The following is a 16,391-nucleotide window of genomic DNA, read 5'->3' on the forward strand; positions in this document are numbered from 1 at the left end:
ATCATGATGTGGCAAATAAACTAGGGCCTGCTTGCATAACCTAAGGAGACTCCTGGGAGAACTCTTCTTTATCGAAGAAGAATCCAGACTTAAGGAACTTGACACAGTGATTGTGAATTCAGCGTGGCAGGTGCCACTTGAGTCTGTCTGGCCCTGCCCTGGATCTATGCCGGGGTCCTAGGGAGTGAGAGGATAGGCTGAAAATAAAAATGAAAAAAGAATGAATTAATTAGGCTCCGAGGCAGGTTGTGACACAGGCAGCACTGCTTTAGGGCTCCACAAACAGCAACTCGCCCCCAGACCAACACACAGGTCCAGCGAGGGCTGCCATGGGAGAGATGGAGGGAATGGGAAACCACCCATAGTGCCTGCGAGAAGCTGCTAGATCCTGCAGAGGAGAAGTGATGACTAGCAGGGCAGACATATGTATAAGCCCACGTGAGACCCTCCAGCCTCCTCATCAGAAGGATGCAAGCGCCAGAGAAGTTGGAATTAGTGACATTAAGGTGGCCTCATTGCTGCGCACAGGCTACTGAGACCAGGAAAGAAGCGCTGGTTACATACAGCGGGGGAATAGGAAGGGAGGGAGAGCAGAAAGCAAGCGGGAAAACAAAATTGGATGAGTGTGGCCATACGTGTGAGGAGGTGATCGTACTCTGACTCCAGAGCAATCCCTCCATCTATTGCCAACGGGCTCCAACACGAGTTTCTAGCTTTAGCAAAATTAAAGAATATGCTTAATGTCTGTAACATCTTGATGAGATCACCATGTTTATTCACCTAATGGTAATTCGCCTGAATTTACTAAATCTGAATGCATCCTATCCTGAGTCTACCTCACACGGCGGAGTGGGAGAAAACAAATAAGGCACCGGTTTAGAGGCTTTGAGCACATCAATATGCAAACCACTTAAAAGCCTGTTTCCATTTATTCTCCATTTCTGGACCAATTTTACAGAGCAGATAACCTATAACTCAAAACAATTTCTCCATGACCCCATTTCATTCAGCATCAAGATTCTAATCAATATCCTATTTCCTTTAACATTCATAGGCATAAGCTCTAAAAATAACTTTATCAGATATATATTTGTGTCACTTGAAATTTTGAATTTATAAGGGCATGTATGCCCAGCCCAAGGAAATTACTGAAAATGCCTTAAATCTCAGGTAATGGCCAGAATCCAAAGCCCTAGAATATTTCTGTCCTTCGCAAAAAACCACCACTCTGTACCCATGCGTGTTTTGTCCAGATGATTTATAAGAAATTGCATACCCATCTCACTGTGCAAAACAAGAAATCACTTTCAAAGAAGAATGGAATAAAGGTAAAACATCCATCCATCTCATTCTCTGGGAAATTACCAACTCAAAATATTATTCTTCTGTTTTTGGTGTTCATTTCTTTCCTCCAAGGGACTCTTAGGCAAATGTATATTTATGTTTTAAGGGACTTATCCTGCCTGTCCAAAAAAGAAGAGGAAAGAAAGAAAAGGGGGAAGGGGATGTCCAAGAAACTGCAATAGGCAAAAATGAAGGATAGTAAATAAAGCAAATAAATAAATATAATAAATAATTAAACTAGGACATAATTTCCTCAAAAAAAAGAGATTAAAGTTTATTTTATTACAAGATTGATAGATGGCTATTACTTGAAAACGTTATATCGGTTTGAGCACAGACATCTCTCCTCTAGGATTTATCCTCGGAATATTCTCAGCCCTACCAGGCTTGGTAGCTCATGAGGAGTCTCCTTAGACATTTCAAAACTCAATGGAATTTATCACTCTTCCCAGACACAGAGGGTAATAAACAGTTTTCATTAAAGGTTTTTATATTTTATGTCCTACTAGGTATTAGGAAAGCAGTATTTCTTCGCTCTGACATCAGTATAGGTCTTGGGGTCGGGGAAGCATAGAGTGTGGATGTGGCCGAGCTTTCATGCCATCAACAATGTTAAGGAACAGTTAACTCCTTATGCTCTTCTTCTCAAAGAATTATATTTGCACCTTGATAGACTGTAAACAGAAGACTTTGGAAATTTAGAAACATATAAGATTCCATGCCTTGTAAAATCTACATGCAATCACCTACTTCAACCTATTACTCGCAGATCACTAGTCATGTCTTTGAGAACTCCAATCCAGCCTCAATTGCTTCAGCAGCATCTTTAAAGTTCCAACTTAGAACATCGACATTGTGTATTCATGGATATTGTAGGGGGAAAATAATTAGCCATTTGATGCATATTTATTAGTTGTCTATTTTGAACTACAATCTGTAAGTCAGAAAAATAGGAACTGGATTTACCTAGAAAGGGCTTAAATCTGATAAAATAAAATTCACATATATGAAAACACTAGTGGACAAATAATATTATGTATCATTATACTTCATGTAACTAAAAATACAATGTAATATTATATAATAAAGTGCTAATTTTTTGCTGCAGCAATAAACAGAAAAGTGGTTGGAACTTACCGGTATAAGCTATTATGAGTCAGTGTCTATATGTATCAGGGAGCAATGCCTACATACACACATATGTTATAAGTGTGTTTTCCAAACTTCTGTGATCATAAAAACCACCTGGAGAATTGATTCTTTTTAATGGGTTTTTCTCCAGACCTATCAAAATAAGCTCTTAGAGGAGGAGCTTAAGAATCTGTATTTTTAATAAATGACTCCATCGATTCAGAACAAGCAGCTTTAGAAAACACTGTGGTCCTCACAACAATCCCATGAGAGTATTATTATCCCTCTCTTCCAGTTGAGCAAACTAAGGTTATAGAGATTAACTATTTAAAGGACTCCCAAGTTAGGATAAAACCATCTGACTTCCAAAAACTGTGTTCTCTTTACTGCACTAAGCTTTCTTTGTTCTCTGAGAAAATGACCGGGTTGGTTGCGGAAACATGGAAATAAAATAGTTATTATAGAAAAATTCATTTCTATTGCTGCTTAAAAACATTACCTTCTGTTTCAAAGTACTGGAGAAAAGAATATTGGGCCCTTGAAACAAGAAAGTACATATTGATATAGGCCTTCCATCTTACACAAAGGTAGCACGCGTAGTTCTGTACCTGGCTTTTCTCACTCAACACTTCGACCAAGAGATGACATCACATCGGTATATAGAGACCCCCTTCCTTTCTTTTCAGAGCTGCCCAAGTAGCACATTATGTAGCTAGAACTCAGTTTATTCAATCAGTCTCTTGTTAATGGACACTTGGCTTGTTTCCAGGCTTTTGCTATAATACATTACGCCTTAATGAGTAGGCCTGCGCATGTGCCATTTTGCACTTTTACTAGTGTGTATCTGTGGAAATTGAAATATTCTTAAAGGAGGGATAGCTGGGTCACAAGTCAAATACATATTTAATTCTGATAGATACTGACTGTCAAACACCCCTAAAAAGGCTGTACCATTTTTAATTTCTAAAGACAGTATATGAGCGTGCTTTATTCCCCACAGCTTACATATATATATATACATATATCTATATAACCAAATATCTTTCTTTTTTCCCAGCTGAGAGGTGAGCAATGGTTCTCTAGTGCAGTTTTAATTACAGTTCTTCTCTTATGAGCAAGAGGTGAAGGGCAAGTTTATACTTACATCTTGTTTTCTATGAACTATTTCTTCTTAACTCTAGCTCCTTTTTTGTTTATTTTCTGGGAGGTAGCCTAAAATTTTTTTATTATTTTATAAAGATTTTATTTATTTATTCATGAGACAGGGAGAGAGGCAGAGACACTGGCAGACGGAGAAGCAGGCTCCATGCAGGAAGCCTGACGTGGGACTCGATCCCAGGACCCCGGGGTCATGCCCTGAGCCAAAGGCAGATGCCTAACACTGAGCCACCCAAGTGCCCCACCTGAAAATTGTTTAATGTAATTTAATTTACCAATTTTTCCCTATTGGTTATGCATTTTTAGTCATAATTTGGAGCTTTCTTCCTACCTCCCAGGTTCATTATAGTTCTTATTTGTAGATGGAATCTTTAAAAGTCTGGAAGAGATTCTAATGCACACTAAAATACCAGTTTACAAATCCAAATTTATAAAGGCTTATAAAGTGATGTCAAACATTGCAGTTATTTACATGAGAAACGTTTAATAATCTGTCACGTTCATGCTTTTCTTAGTTCTTCTAAATGATGTCAGTCTGAAGTCTTCTTGCCTGCATGATAAAATGTTCCATTAGTAAAACAGAAAAGATTATTTCTGGAGTAATGTATGGTCTTTCTGAATAAATATATTCAATTATTGAAAAACTTTACCTTTCTAGGAGAAGACAACATAAACCATTATGATACAGCCCACAATCCAGGCAATCAAGAGAAGAATAGGGACCAGAAGGTGTGATAATGCAGCTTAAAAATAAACAACAAAAAAAACACCCCAGATTAGGTAGGTCATTTTGGCATCATATTTTTTTGAATCAAGAGAATAAAAGGAATCTGATAATACCAAGAGAAAAAAATACACTCTCATGTCATTCCCCAACATGATTATTATCTTCTGTTCTACAAAAGGGTACTTGGGACTCCGCTGGCTATTTGAAATGGAAGACCTATGTTCTAACCATAGGTCTTCCTTTTAGTTATGTGACCTTGGGCAATTCTGAGCTTGGTCTTCCCTATTTGTAGAGCTAATGAAACTTGTGATATCGACCTTCTTGAGTTGTTGGTGAGGATCAAATGATATTGCGTGTGTGCGAGGGCTTTATAAACTAACCTGTGCGTGTGTGTGTTTAGCATATACAGAACACACTCCTACATTTGTTCAACAACACAGAGAGCGGCTGTTTACATAGAAACAATCGAAAATGACTCTTGAGGCAAGTGTTCCCGAACTAAGTAATCATAACGTAGGGAAAGGTGTAGAAAAATGTTTTTACTCTTGATAGTTGACTTTAACCATCAGCATCATAGGAAGAGAAAAGCATTATACCTTATATGACCATTCTCAACTAGAGAAAAGAGATTCTATTTTGTTAACATGTTCAGTAGAACAACCAACACTGATCCAACACACACAAAAGACATTAGAACAACGGTTCCTCCTGCGTCTTCTATTCGTACCTGTATCTGAGAAAAGCAATTCATAAAATTATCATTTTTTAAATATTCATTGCACACACACACATCATGCAAAAAGATTTTAAAAGTGCACAGAAAGACATCATATAGCATGAAGGTCTCCGTGTTAAGGGCTCAGATATATTCTTAATTGAAAAGCACAATTAGATTGTATGCCATCAGCTAACAAAGAGAACGCGTATTCTTAGCAATTGCATGCCTATTACAATTTCCATCACTTAAAAATGTGAAGTTTTTTTTAAGTGCTGTTAAAACAAAACCATCAGGAAAAGAGACACTGCTAAAATTAGGAGACACTCTTATAAAAGCAAACTTTGTGCAGGTAAAATGAATCTGAATGCTTTAAATCTATGTTTCCAAAAATGTTGGAATCTCTCTTAACTCTTGCAAGTTCAATGGGTTTTCTTTGCTTCTCCATCTCGCTGTGACCTTGCACAAAGCTTTAACCACTAAATGGAAAAAATCTTTCTCCTTACCTGCCATGTGGTATAGCTTTAAAGATAACATGAACATTATGAAATGCCCTTTACTCTCATTTGGATGAAAGACTTTTAATGAATTAAGGTGCCATTATAGTGGAAGTACATAGCATTAATTTTTTTAACTATTCATATATACACAATTTAGTATTTTTCCCAATTTCAAAAAACCTAAAAATCAGTACCAATATTTTAATGGAGCATTTATAAATATCTTATATAAGCATATTTTAATACAATTCTAAAATTAATATATAATAAAGCCCTAAAAGTATATACCTCATTATTTATTTCTCTTTGTAAAACAATACAATTGATTGGGCATTTTTTTTCTTTTTTTAAGAGAGAGAGAGACCAGGGAGGGGAGCAGAGGGAGAGGGAGAGAGACAATCCTAAGCAGAGTCCACACCCAGGGTGGAATAGGACTCAGGTCTCAGCTAGGGGCTCCCCCTGAGGCTCAATCTCATGATTCTGAAATCATGATCCTGAGACCATGACCTGAGCTAAAATCAAGAGTCTGGTGCTTATCCCACTGAGCCACCCAGGTGTCCCAATTGACTGTGTATTTTAACACTCAAAGTATGCCTGCATCTGTGTTCTTTCAACACAAACATTTTAAGTTTTATCATAATCTGTAGCATCATTTTGAAATGGAAATATATGGGGTGCCTGAGTGGCTCAGTTGGTTAAGCATCCGACTCTTGGTGTCCTCTCAGGTCATGATCTCAAGGTCGTGAGACTGAGCCCCACTTTGGGCTCCACCCCCAGTGTGGAGTCTGCTTGAGATTCCTTCCTCTCCTTCTCCTGGCCTCTCTGCACTTCCCCCTTGCTCGCTCACTCTCTTTCTCTCAAATAAATAAAATAAAATAAAACATTTATTTTAACATATCAAATAAATAAAATAAAATAAAATATTTTTATTTTAAATAAAAAATTTTTAAAAGAACAGAAACAAGAATATATAAGAACACAACACATTTTGTATAGGGCACTTACATTATAGTGCAAACAAGCACAAAACTCCCTTTAAAATATGAAGAGCGAAAAACAAATAAAAAATAAAAAAATAAATAAAATATGAAGAGTGAATTCAAAATGCTTCTCTCTTTCCAAGCCTGAGCATGCCCAAATGGTTAGACCTAGAAGTATCCTTAAGGGCACTGTGCTCTGAAACAGGAGTGTCTGTGTTCAGAACATGGCACCACCACTTTCTGGTATGTGATCACAGGCAAGTGACTATACTTGGCTATGCCTCAGTTTCCTTATCTGTGAAATGGAAATGATGACAATAAAACTGTATGTCTCATGGGATTATTGTCCATTATAATACACATATAAAAACCAGGAAAAACAAAAAAGAAATTCAGACGTGAAGCATATTAGAGATGACTAAGCCCATTTTATTTATTTTCATTTTAGAGTCAGAAAACAGGTCCAAAGGGGTAGAGGGACTTCCCCCGACTCACACGGCTGTTTAGTAGCAGACCTGACAAAGAAATCAAATGTCCTTCATTCTGGTCCAGCACACCACAATACCTCCAGCCTGGTACGACACTGGAGAATAACTGGCTTCTAACTCATCTTTTGAAAAAAGCATGATGAACAAATTAAGCACTTTTGTTTGATCCTTGTAAAAGTATACATAGCATACAGATATGGACCATAAATTGTACATCAAATGCATTTTTTGTAGCCATGCTAACATATATGGTTTATGCCCCTTTAGCAGTGATACCACATTCTTCAGAATAACTGAGAAATACGAAATACTGGGGAACGTAAAATACACCAGGGAGCTTGGACTTTTTTTTTTTTTTTTTTTTGCCAAGAGGGTCTGATGCCTTAACTCTTACCTTTTTCAGCCATTCTTCCTGTTGCTGGGTGGGTTGGTCAGGGCCACGCTCACCTCTTTGTTGTTGTCATCCAGTGTCTCTTTGAACTTTAAATAGAGAGATATCTGAAGAGTGTGGCAGCTGCCCCTCTCCTGACTGCCAATTGTCTGCAGAGTGATGTAAGGCGTTGGAGAACAGAACTCCTCTGGCTCTTCTTTAGCCTGCTATTATGGAAGATAAAGCTAAACAATTGAAAAAGCTGAGCTATCCTAAAGCTGAGATGGGCAGATTTTGAATTTACCCAATGCCTTCAGACAACATGGAGAAAATGTTTAAGGTAGGAAAAATGGCATTGTAATGAGATAAGTTCTATCCAAGAGTGAGGGTGATCTATTGGGGGAAAAAAACATTTTGGAGTTGGAGAGACTGCTTCAAATTCCAACTCTGCTATTTCTGTAATGAAGGCCAAGTTGCTTAACCTGGGCATCAGCCTCTTTAACTTTAAAATGAGGATAATGATCTCTATCCCCAGTAGAGGTGTCATAAAGATGAAATAAAAAGGCTGTGTGAAATACAGATGTTTATTACATTACAGGATGCAAAAGATAAAATAAATTAAGTGGTGCCCCTTGCTCTGAACCATTCTAAAAACAGAACATTTTAACACAGATGTACTAGGAACTAAAACAACAAAAGGCTGGGGTATTGCCTAGAATTTTCAGAGAGCAGTCATAAGCTTGTTTTTATTAGCAATGTATAAAAATAGGACATTCCATTTTTCAAAGTCCAACCTGGTTTATATAACATGACCTAGACTGTGCTCTAGGTTCTCACTAGAATAACTTTAATTTGGGGGTCTGAATGGAAAAGTTTTTGCAAAATGACCCTGTGACCAACTTCCCCAAAAGTGCATCACAACATTAAGGGTGTCCTCCTCTAAAAGACAAGACTTGCCTGATCAAATCCATCTCCACAGAGCTCCAGGAGGGATGTTTCCCTGCAAATGTCCCCATCTCATCACTGATTAGAATCCGCTAATGGTTCTCCATTTCCTAGAAAATAAAAATCTGAACTCCTCATTAAGAAACCTAAAACGCCTCATCTTTCTACTTTCCCGTTTGCAGTGATGCCTCAGCCACGTTGAATCCCTTGTGGCATATGAATTAGGATGCTACTACCCACGTGCGCAAGGAGAGCATGTGATTTTCTACCTCAAGTCATATACCTACGGATTAAATTGTGCAGTCAACCCTCTGCTAAGTTTACTGCATGATCATACAATATGTTTATGTTATGTCATTTAAACCAAGTTGCCATCTCTCTCTATATATGCAATTTAATATTTTTTTAAAATGCCTGGCAGTTCCAGATAAGAAAGAGAGACTATGTTCTATCTGTGTAACAAAATTACTGCTAAAGTCCAGTATTTTTTTCAATACTAAATAATTATACATTATAAAAAAGTTTAACTGAGGCAAGATAAACAGAGACAGAGTGGGGGAAAAATGATGACTGATTGATCTCACTTAAATACTGATTTTTTTAAACTAAATAGATACAAATGAATACCCTATCTTAAGAAACACAAACAAAAAAGATATTAAAAAGAAGCAGTGAAAAAAAAAAAGAAGCAGTGAGGTAACCTCTAAAGAACAAACTAGTGTAAAACAATTGCCTAAAGTGGGTGAAAATAGAATGTATAAAACATCTCTATATTACAATTATATTAAGCTTTATTTTTTGATATAAAATTGACTATTATTAAAATCATTGTTATCTATTTGAATTTTTAGGAGGAATTACTTTAAAAATTATTTATTTTTCTTTGTTTTCTACAGAAAGTAAGAGAGAAAAAAAGGAGAAAAATGAATTCATTGAATATGAATTCCTAGATCTTAGAAAAGTGTTCAATCTAAAATGTCATCTCTTTGGTATCTCTTCAGTAAATTAAATTTATATGTGTATGTATGTATATATATATGTATATATGTGTGTATATATATATATGATATTTATTCAGGAAAAAATGCTTTATTCATTAACAGACGAATCCACTTTGAACTCACAAATGCAAGGGTTTATATTTCAGCATTGTTAATTTTCCTTTTAGGGCATATCATTTAGGAACATTTTATACTTCTACTTTGCATATTTACTTCAAGAGTTAGTTCTCAAATCCCTTATTATCAAAGCAATGTTAGATTCTTTTAGGGTACTTAAACTAAAAAAGTCAAATATTTGGCTCTTTATTCAAGATAAACCAGCATTCTTCATTTTCCTTTTTTTTAACTATTAGTGTCTGGAATTATAGTAGATAAATCTGCACACAATAGATTAAATGGACAAATTCCTCTTAAGATATAAACTTACCCAAACTGACTCAAAAAGAAATAGAAAATTTGAATATGCTTATAACAAGTAAAGCAGTTGAAGTCATAATCAAAAATGTTTCACAAAGAAAAGCTTTGGAACAGGTAGCTTCACTGGCGAATTCTACTGAACATTTTGAGTTAACACCAATACTCCAAAAACTCTTCCCACAAAGAGAAGAGGAGGGAAGACTTCCCAACTCATTCTATGAGCCCAGTATTACCTCAAAACCAAAACCGAAGATACAATAAGAAAGAAACTATAGACCAATCTCTCTAATAAATATAGGTGCAAAAAGTCTCAACAATAAACTAACAAACCAAATCCAGCCAGCAATATACACCAAAAATTACATACCACGACCAAGTTGATTTAACCCAGGAATGAAATGTCAGCACACTGTTCAAATACCAACCAATGTAACACACCATATTATAAAATTTTTAAAAACCAAACATGCCATGATCGCCTCAGTGGATGCAGAAAAAGCATGTTACAAAATCCAACACTGATTCAAGACAAAACACTCAACAAATTGGGAATAAAAGGGAACTCCCTCAATTTCATAAAGCTTATCTCCAAAAAAACTCACAGCTAGCATCACACTCAATGGCAAAAGAGTGAATGTTTCCCCCACAACATTATGAAAAAAATAGAACCTTTATTCTTATACTTTGATTCAGTATTGTACTGGAGGTTGTAGCCAGGAGAATGGAAAGAAGATAACAAAAAAGTCACCCGTATTAGGAAAGAAGAATTAAGCTATCTTTATTTGCAATATAACATGATCTTATATATAAAAAAAAAAATCCTAAGGAACCCCCTCCACAAGCAAAAACAAAACAAAACAAAAAAACCCTGCTAGAACAAATAATCAAATTTAGCCAGGTTGTAAGATACGTGATTAACATGGAAAAATCAGTTGTATTTCTACACAGGAGCAATGAACAGTTTGAAAAATAAATTAAGAAAAAATGACATTTACAACAGCATTAAAAGAATAAAATACTTAGGAATAAATTTAATCAAAGATGTACAAGCCTTGTAACTTGACTAACAAAGACTAACAAAATATTGCTGAAGGAAATTAAAGAAGATCTGGATAAATGGAAAGACATTCTGTGTTCACAAAGTGAAACAATATTGTTAAAGATGGCAATACTACTCAAAACAATCTACAGGTTCAGAGTATTCCTATGAAAATAACAGTGGCATTTTTTGCAGAAATGGAAAATCTAATCTTAAAATTCATATGGCATGGCAAGGGATGCTGAATAATCAAAACAATCTCAAAGAGGAAATACAAGGGACTTATACTTACTGGTTTCAAAACATACAACAGAGCTACAGTAATCAAGAATATGTGGTACAGGCATAAAGACAAACATACAGATGAATGGAATAGAATTGAGCGTCCAGAAATAAATCCACACACTAATGGTCAATTGATTTTCAATAGGAGCGCCAAAGAAGAGTCTTTTCAACAAATGGTTCTGGGACAACTAGCTTTCCACCTGCAAAAGAATGAAAGTGAACCCCTACCTCATACCATATATGAAATTAAGTCAAAATGAATCAAAGGCTAAATATAAGAGCTAAAACTATAAATCAGAAGAAATCATAAAGGTAAACCAGGCGACTTTCACAGATATAACACATTAAGTACAAGCATTCAAAAATATAGATGATGTGTCCTTCTTCAAAATTTAAAACTTTTGTACATCAAAGAATACCATCAAGAAAGGGAAAAGATAATCTATGGAATGGAAAAATATTTGCAAATCATATATCTGAAAATGGTTTGTTATCCAGAATATATTTTTTTAAAAAAACCTTTACAAATCAACAATAAAAAGACAACTCAATTTTTTAAAAATGGGCAATGGCTTTGAATAAATTTTTATCCAAAGGAAATAAACAAATAGCCAATAAGCACACGAAAATATACTCAAATCATTAATTATTAAGGAAATGCAAAACAAAACCACAATGACAGGAACGTCTGGTGACTCAGCAGTTGAGCATCTGCCTTTGGCTCAGGTGGTGATCCGGGGTCCTGGGATCAAGTCCCCCATTGGGCTCTCTGCAGGGAGCCTACTTCTCCCTCTGCCTGTGTCTCTGCCTCTGTTTGTGTGTGTGCCTCTCATGAATAAATAAAATCTTTAAAAAAAAAACAAAACACTTCGCCCTGACTAAGATGACTAAAATAAAAAAGCTAGACAATAACAAGTGTTGACAAAGATGTGGAGAAATTAGAATCCTTGTACAGTGTTGGTGGGAATGTAAAATGGTTTGGCCGCTTTGAAAAATAGCTTTGTAATTCCTCAAAATGTTAAATACAGAACTCCCTTATGATCTAGCAATTCCATTCCTTGGTGTATGCTGAAGAGAATTGAAAACAGGTTTTAAAACAATGCTGTTCACAGCAGCATTAGTAATTCATAAGAGTCAAAAAGTAGAAACAAACCAAATGCCCATAAACTGATAAACAGGTCAACTAAATGTGGTACAGCCACACAGTGTAATATTATTCAACCATTTAAAAAAAATGTTTTGGTACATCCTACAACATGGTTGAACCTTGAAAATATCACGCTGTGTAAAAGAAGTCGTACTGTATTGTATGATTCAATTGTATGAAGTGTCCACCACAGGCCAGACCATAGAGACAGAAAGTAGATTAGTGGTTGCTCGGGCCTGGGGGAAGATCGAATGGGGAGTGACTCCTAAAGGGCATGGACTTTCTTGTCCTGGAATTACATAGTCGTACTGGTTGCGCAACTTTGTGAATATGTTCAAACCACTGAATCGCACACTTTCAAAGAGGGAATTTTATGGCACATGAATTAATATACTTCAGTATTTTCAAAGTTCAAATTAGTTCTTAAAACAAGAAAGTTTTAGGCAAGAACCTCAGACCCCCCAAAACACACACAAAAAAAAGAAGGAGGAGGAGATGAAGATGAAAAAGGAAAAGGAGAAAGGAGGAGAAGGAGAAAAAGAAAGAGAAGAAGGAGGAAGAGAAGAAGAAGAAGAAGAAGAAGAAGAAGAAGAAGAAAGAAGAAAGAAGAAGAAAGAAGAAGAAGGAGAAGAAGGAGAAGGAGAAGAAGGAGAAGAAGGAAGAAGGAAGAAGGAGAGGAGAAGAAGAAGAAGAAGAAGAAGAAGAAGAAGAAGAAGAAGAAGAAGAAGAAGAAGAAGAAGAAGAAGAAGAAGGAGAGAAGTGAAATAGGGTTGGGAGAAACACCTGGCAAAACAGTAACAAAGTGGAAACTTTTCATTTTTAAAAGAAGTATTTGCTGAACACCTACTATGTACCGGACAACCTTCTAGGCACATGGGATACACCAAGGAACAAAGTCCCTGCCCTACCGGGGTTGCATTCAGAAAGGCGGTAAGTGCTGTGAAAAAAGAAAACGTAAGGCTGACTAAGCTCAATAATGAGGCTGATCTGAGGTTGGCTTTTCCTGACAGGACTGAAGGAACCGGGGGGAGGTAGTGTGGCTTCAGCACAGGGAGCAAGGGGACAGCAGGAAGGGGAGAGTTCAGCCAGGTGGGAAGGAGGCCTCACCAGCTGTTGTTAGAATGCTGTTTCCTCCCCCTGAGTGAAAGAGGGAACCCATGGAAGGTTTTGAAGAGAAAAACTACATGATCCGACGTATATTTTTTGAAGGATCGTTCTGGCTGCTGGGATGGGAGCAAGGGTAGCCGCAGAGAAGACAAGAAATGACGGAGCCTCAGACCAGAGTGGTGTGAAGAACTCCTCGAGAAAGGGGACGAGTGGTGTGGTGCATTTACAGCAGGTCTAATACGGCTTCGAGAGGTTGGCCGGGGCTTTCCCATACTTGGGCCCACCCAATGGTGTGTGTTCAAAGTCCAATCAAAAGGGTCAGCAAATTGCAATAGAATGTAGTGAGCAAGACTTATCCAAGCGGAGGCCTCCAAAATAGGAAAATCTATTGAGATGAATGACTAAGAGGCAACAAAGGATTACAGATCACCTTCTCCCCTGAGCCTCCTTGCATGTCACAGAAAGGCCACCACGAGAGTGGAGACAGAGGGGCGTGGGATCCGGTGTGAGCGCCAGCCCTGGCCATCGCTGTGTCAACTCCAACAAGTCACATGTACTCTGAGTCTATTTCTTCATTTGGAAAATGCGAGGCTATTGCAGACTTAGAGGTACGTGTGCTTAGCATCAGCCTAACACATAGTAGGTCCCCAGTACCTGGTATTTGCTATCATTAAACCCCAATAAGCAGAGATAAAGAGGAAGGAGAAGCAACATGTACAAAGAACTAGATGTCCGGGAGCCTGGGTAGCTCAGGTCATGATCCTAGAGTCTGGAGATCAAGTCCCACATCAGTCTCCCCGCTCAGTGGGAAGTCTGCTTCTCCCTCTGACCCTCCCCACTCTCGTACTCTCTCTCCCAAATAAATAAATAAAGCTTTAAAAAAAAAGAGAGAGAGAGAGAGAAAGGACTAGATGTGCCCTGGTACATATGCCCACATACAGCCACAATCCTAATCCTCGGGCCAGAGCATAAGTGGGGGTTGCAGGACACCATTTGTCAGCCCCCGCTCATTCTGCAGTGCACTTCTGACTTCATTTCTGCCTGCATTTTTCCATTAAAACAACTTGTTCCTACGATCTAATGTCATGTGAATCCCATGTTCCTGAAGTCAATAGAAATTTTTCAGTCGTAATCTTACTTGCTGATGATCTCTTGGTGTCACTTGACTCCAATTGGTGACTTTATCCTTCTTGAAAGTCTCTCTTCTCTTGCCTTCCAAGGCATCAGAGTCTTTTGACTTTTCCCATGTAAAAAAAAAAAAAAAAAAAAAAAAATTATTTTTTCTTTTTTCTTTTTAAAGTAGGCTCCATGGCCAGCCCAGAGCTTGAACTCTCCACCCTGAGATCAGCTGAGATCAAAAGTGGGTCGCTTAACCCACTAAGTCATCCAGGCGCCCCTGACTTTTCCCATTTTTAACGGTTTATTCTTAGTCTTGTAGGTTTACCCTCATCTACCTAAACATTAAATATTTGTTCCTCGGTAAATATATCAGAACAGAACTTTCACGATATGAGAAGACGATTTGAAGAGAGCAAGTAAGTGAAATCACTAAGTCATGTGCATTTCCAGAGCCCTGAGATTTCTTTCCAGGGCCAGCTTCTTGGCATGCAACCTGCACAGTCATTGGGGACTCCTTGCTAAGAAGGCCCCCATGCTTGATTTAATGCTCTGATGTCGGTGTCTTGAAATTCTTAATCATTTTATCATTTTTAAAGATTTAATTCATTAAACTATTTGAGAGAGAGAGAGAGAGAAATAAGCACCATCAGGGAGGAGAGGGAGAAGCTGGCTCCCTGCTGAGCAGGGAGCGGGATATGGGGCTCTATCCCAGAACCCTTGAATCATGATCCCCATACCCCCACAGACACCAAGTAAGCCTGGTTTTATCTTTGAACTTGGGTTTCACCAGAGTTGATAGGACAATGGAGTGTGCGCAAGAGCAGAGGCGATACTGGAGACAGTGTGTGCGCATCGTAATGGTCCAGGGCTCAGGGAGCAGGGGAGCGGGGCCAGGCTGAGAGCTGGGCAGGATGGAGGTCGTGAGGGCTGCAGACATGCATGGAAAGGTGGAGAGACTTTTCTAACTACAGAGGCAGCCTTCTGACTCCCAACCTCTTACCTCTCTGCTGCTTTCCCGGTATCCATGGCCTCATCATGGTGATATGACCTGTTTGGCGATTTTATATGATTCTTGACATGGAGTGTTCAGTGATCATGGATGAGAGCCCCCGATCGGCCTACTTTAAAGTGGAAAAGAAGTTAAAGGAAAACGGGGATCAAAGGAGACCCGAATGTGAGTACTTATGGATCCATTTCTTATTCCAAGACATATTCCCTGAACTTCAAGCCATTGCCACCAGTACCTCGATCTTGCAACGCAGTGTATGGAATAGGCTTTCAGCCTGGATCTTTCTATTTCTTGAACGATTTGATATAGATAAAGACAGAGGTAAAAATAAAATGCTGTTTCAGAGTCCTTCTTACAATCGTACTCCTGTTCCTGGGGTCTGTGGCCTCAGCAATATCTACTAACCCAGGAACAAAAGGTGCTATCCTTGGCCACGTTGGAGAGTGTCACCACCCAAGGGATCTTCGTGTTTCAAAGATGTATTGGCTGTAAGAGGGAATTATCTGCACAGATGCGATGGGGTCCAACATTCTTAAAAAATAAAAACAAATAAAAATTAAAAACCTCATTGCTGGGTCATGCCAAAGGGTTGAATACACAGACGGTGCCGTCACGGTGCTAGGGCTTTGACTCTCTGCTCCACAAATAGTCTGTGGGACCTGGGAGCAGGTGACTGTCCGAAATATTCTCCAGGCCTGGAAGTGAGGAAGACAGGTGGGGGTAGATCCTTTCAGTATCACACAGGGACAAAGGCCGAGACCTGTGCGTTGTTCATCTCATTTTTACCATTGATTAAAGCTCCCATCCTTAGGGAATTTACCTGCTAATGTATAAATTTTTGTCCAGCAGAGAGACGCAAATGATTTCTGTCCAGTGGAGCAGATAACCCCAAATCTCAGCGGGCTGCTG

At 38.1% G+C, this 16,391-nt stretch overlaps 1 protein-coding gene across 1 annotated transcript; it reads right to left on the minus strand.

The window, feature by feature from the left end:
* Positions 1 to 4,040: 4,040 nt before the first annotated feature.
* STRIT1 (small transmembrane regulator of ion transport 1) lies at positions 4,041 to 7,578 on the minus strand. Its single transcript, XM_025987794.2, has 3 exons — positions 7,438 to 7,578; positions 4,284 to 4,376; positions 4,041 to 4,183 (listed from the first exon to the last, which is right to left on the minus strand). The coding sequence occupies exons 1-2, from the start codon at positions 7,448 to 7,450 to the stop codon at positions 4,288 to 4,290; spliced, it is 102 nt and encodes a 33-aa protein (XP_025843579.1). The 5' UTR covers positions 7,451 to 7,578; the 3' UTR covers positions 4,041 to 4,183; positions 4,284 to 4,287.
* Between the last annotated feature and the right edge of the window lie 8,813 nt (positions 7,579 to 16,391).

This window comes from Vulpes vulpes, chromosome 11 (genome assembly GCF_048418805.1).
Source record: "Vulpes vulpes isolate BD-2025 chromosome 11, VulVul3, whole genome shotgun sequence".
Classification (NCBI taxonomy): domain Eukaryota; kingdom Metazoa; phylum Chordata; class Mammalia; order Carnivora; family Canidae; genus Vulpes; species Vulpes vulpes.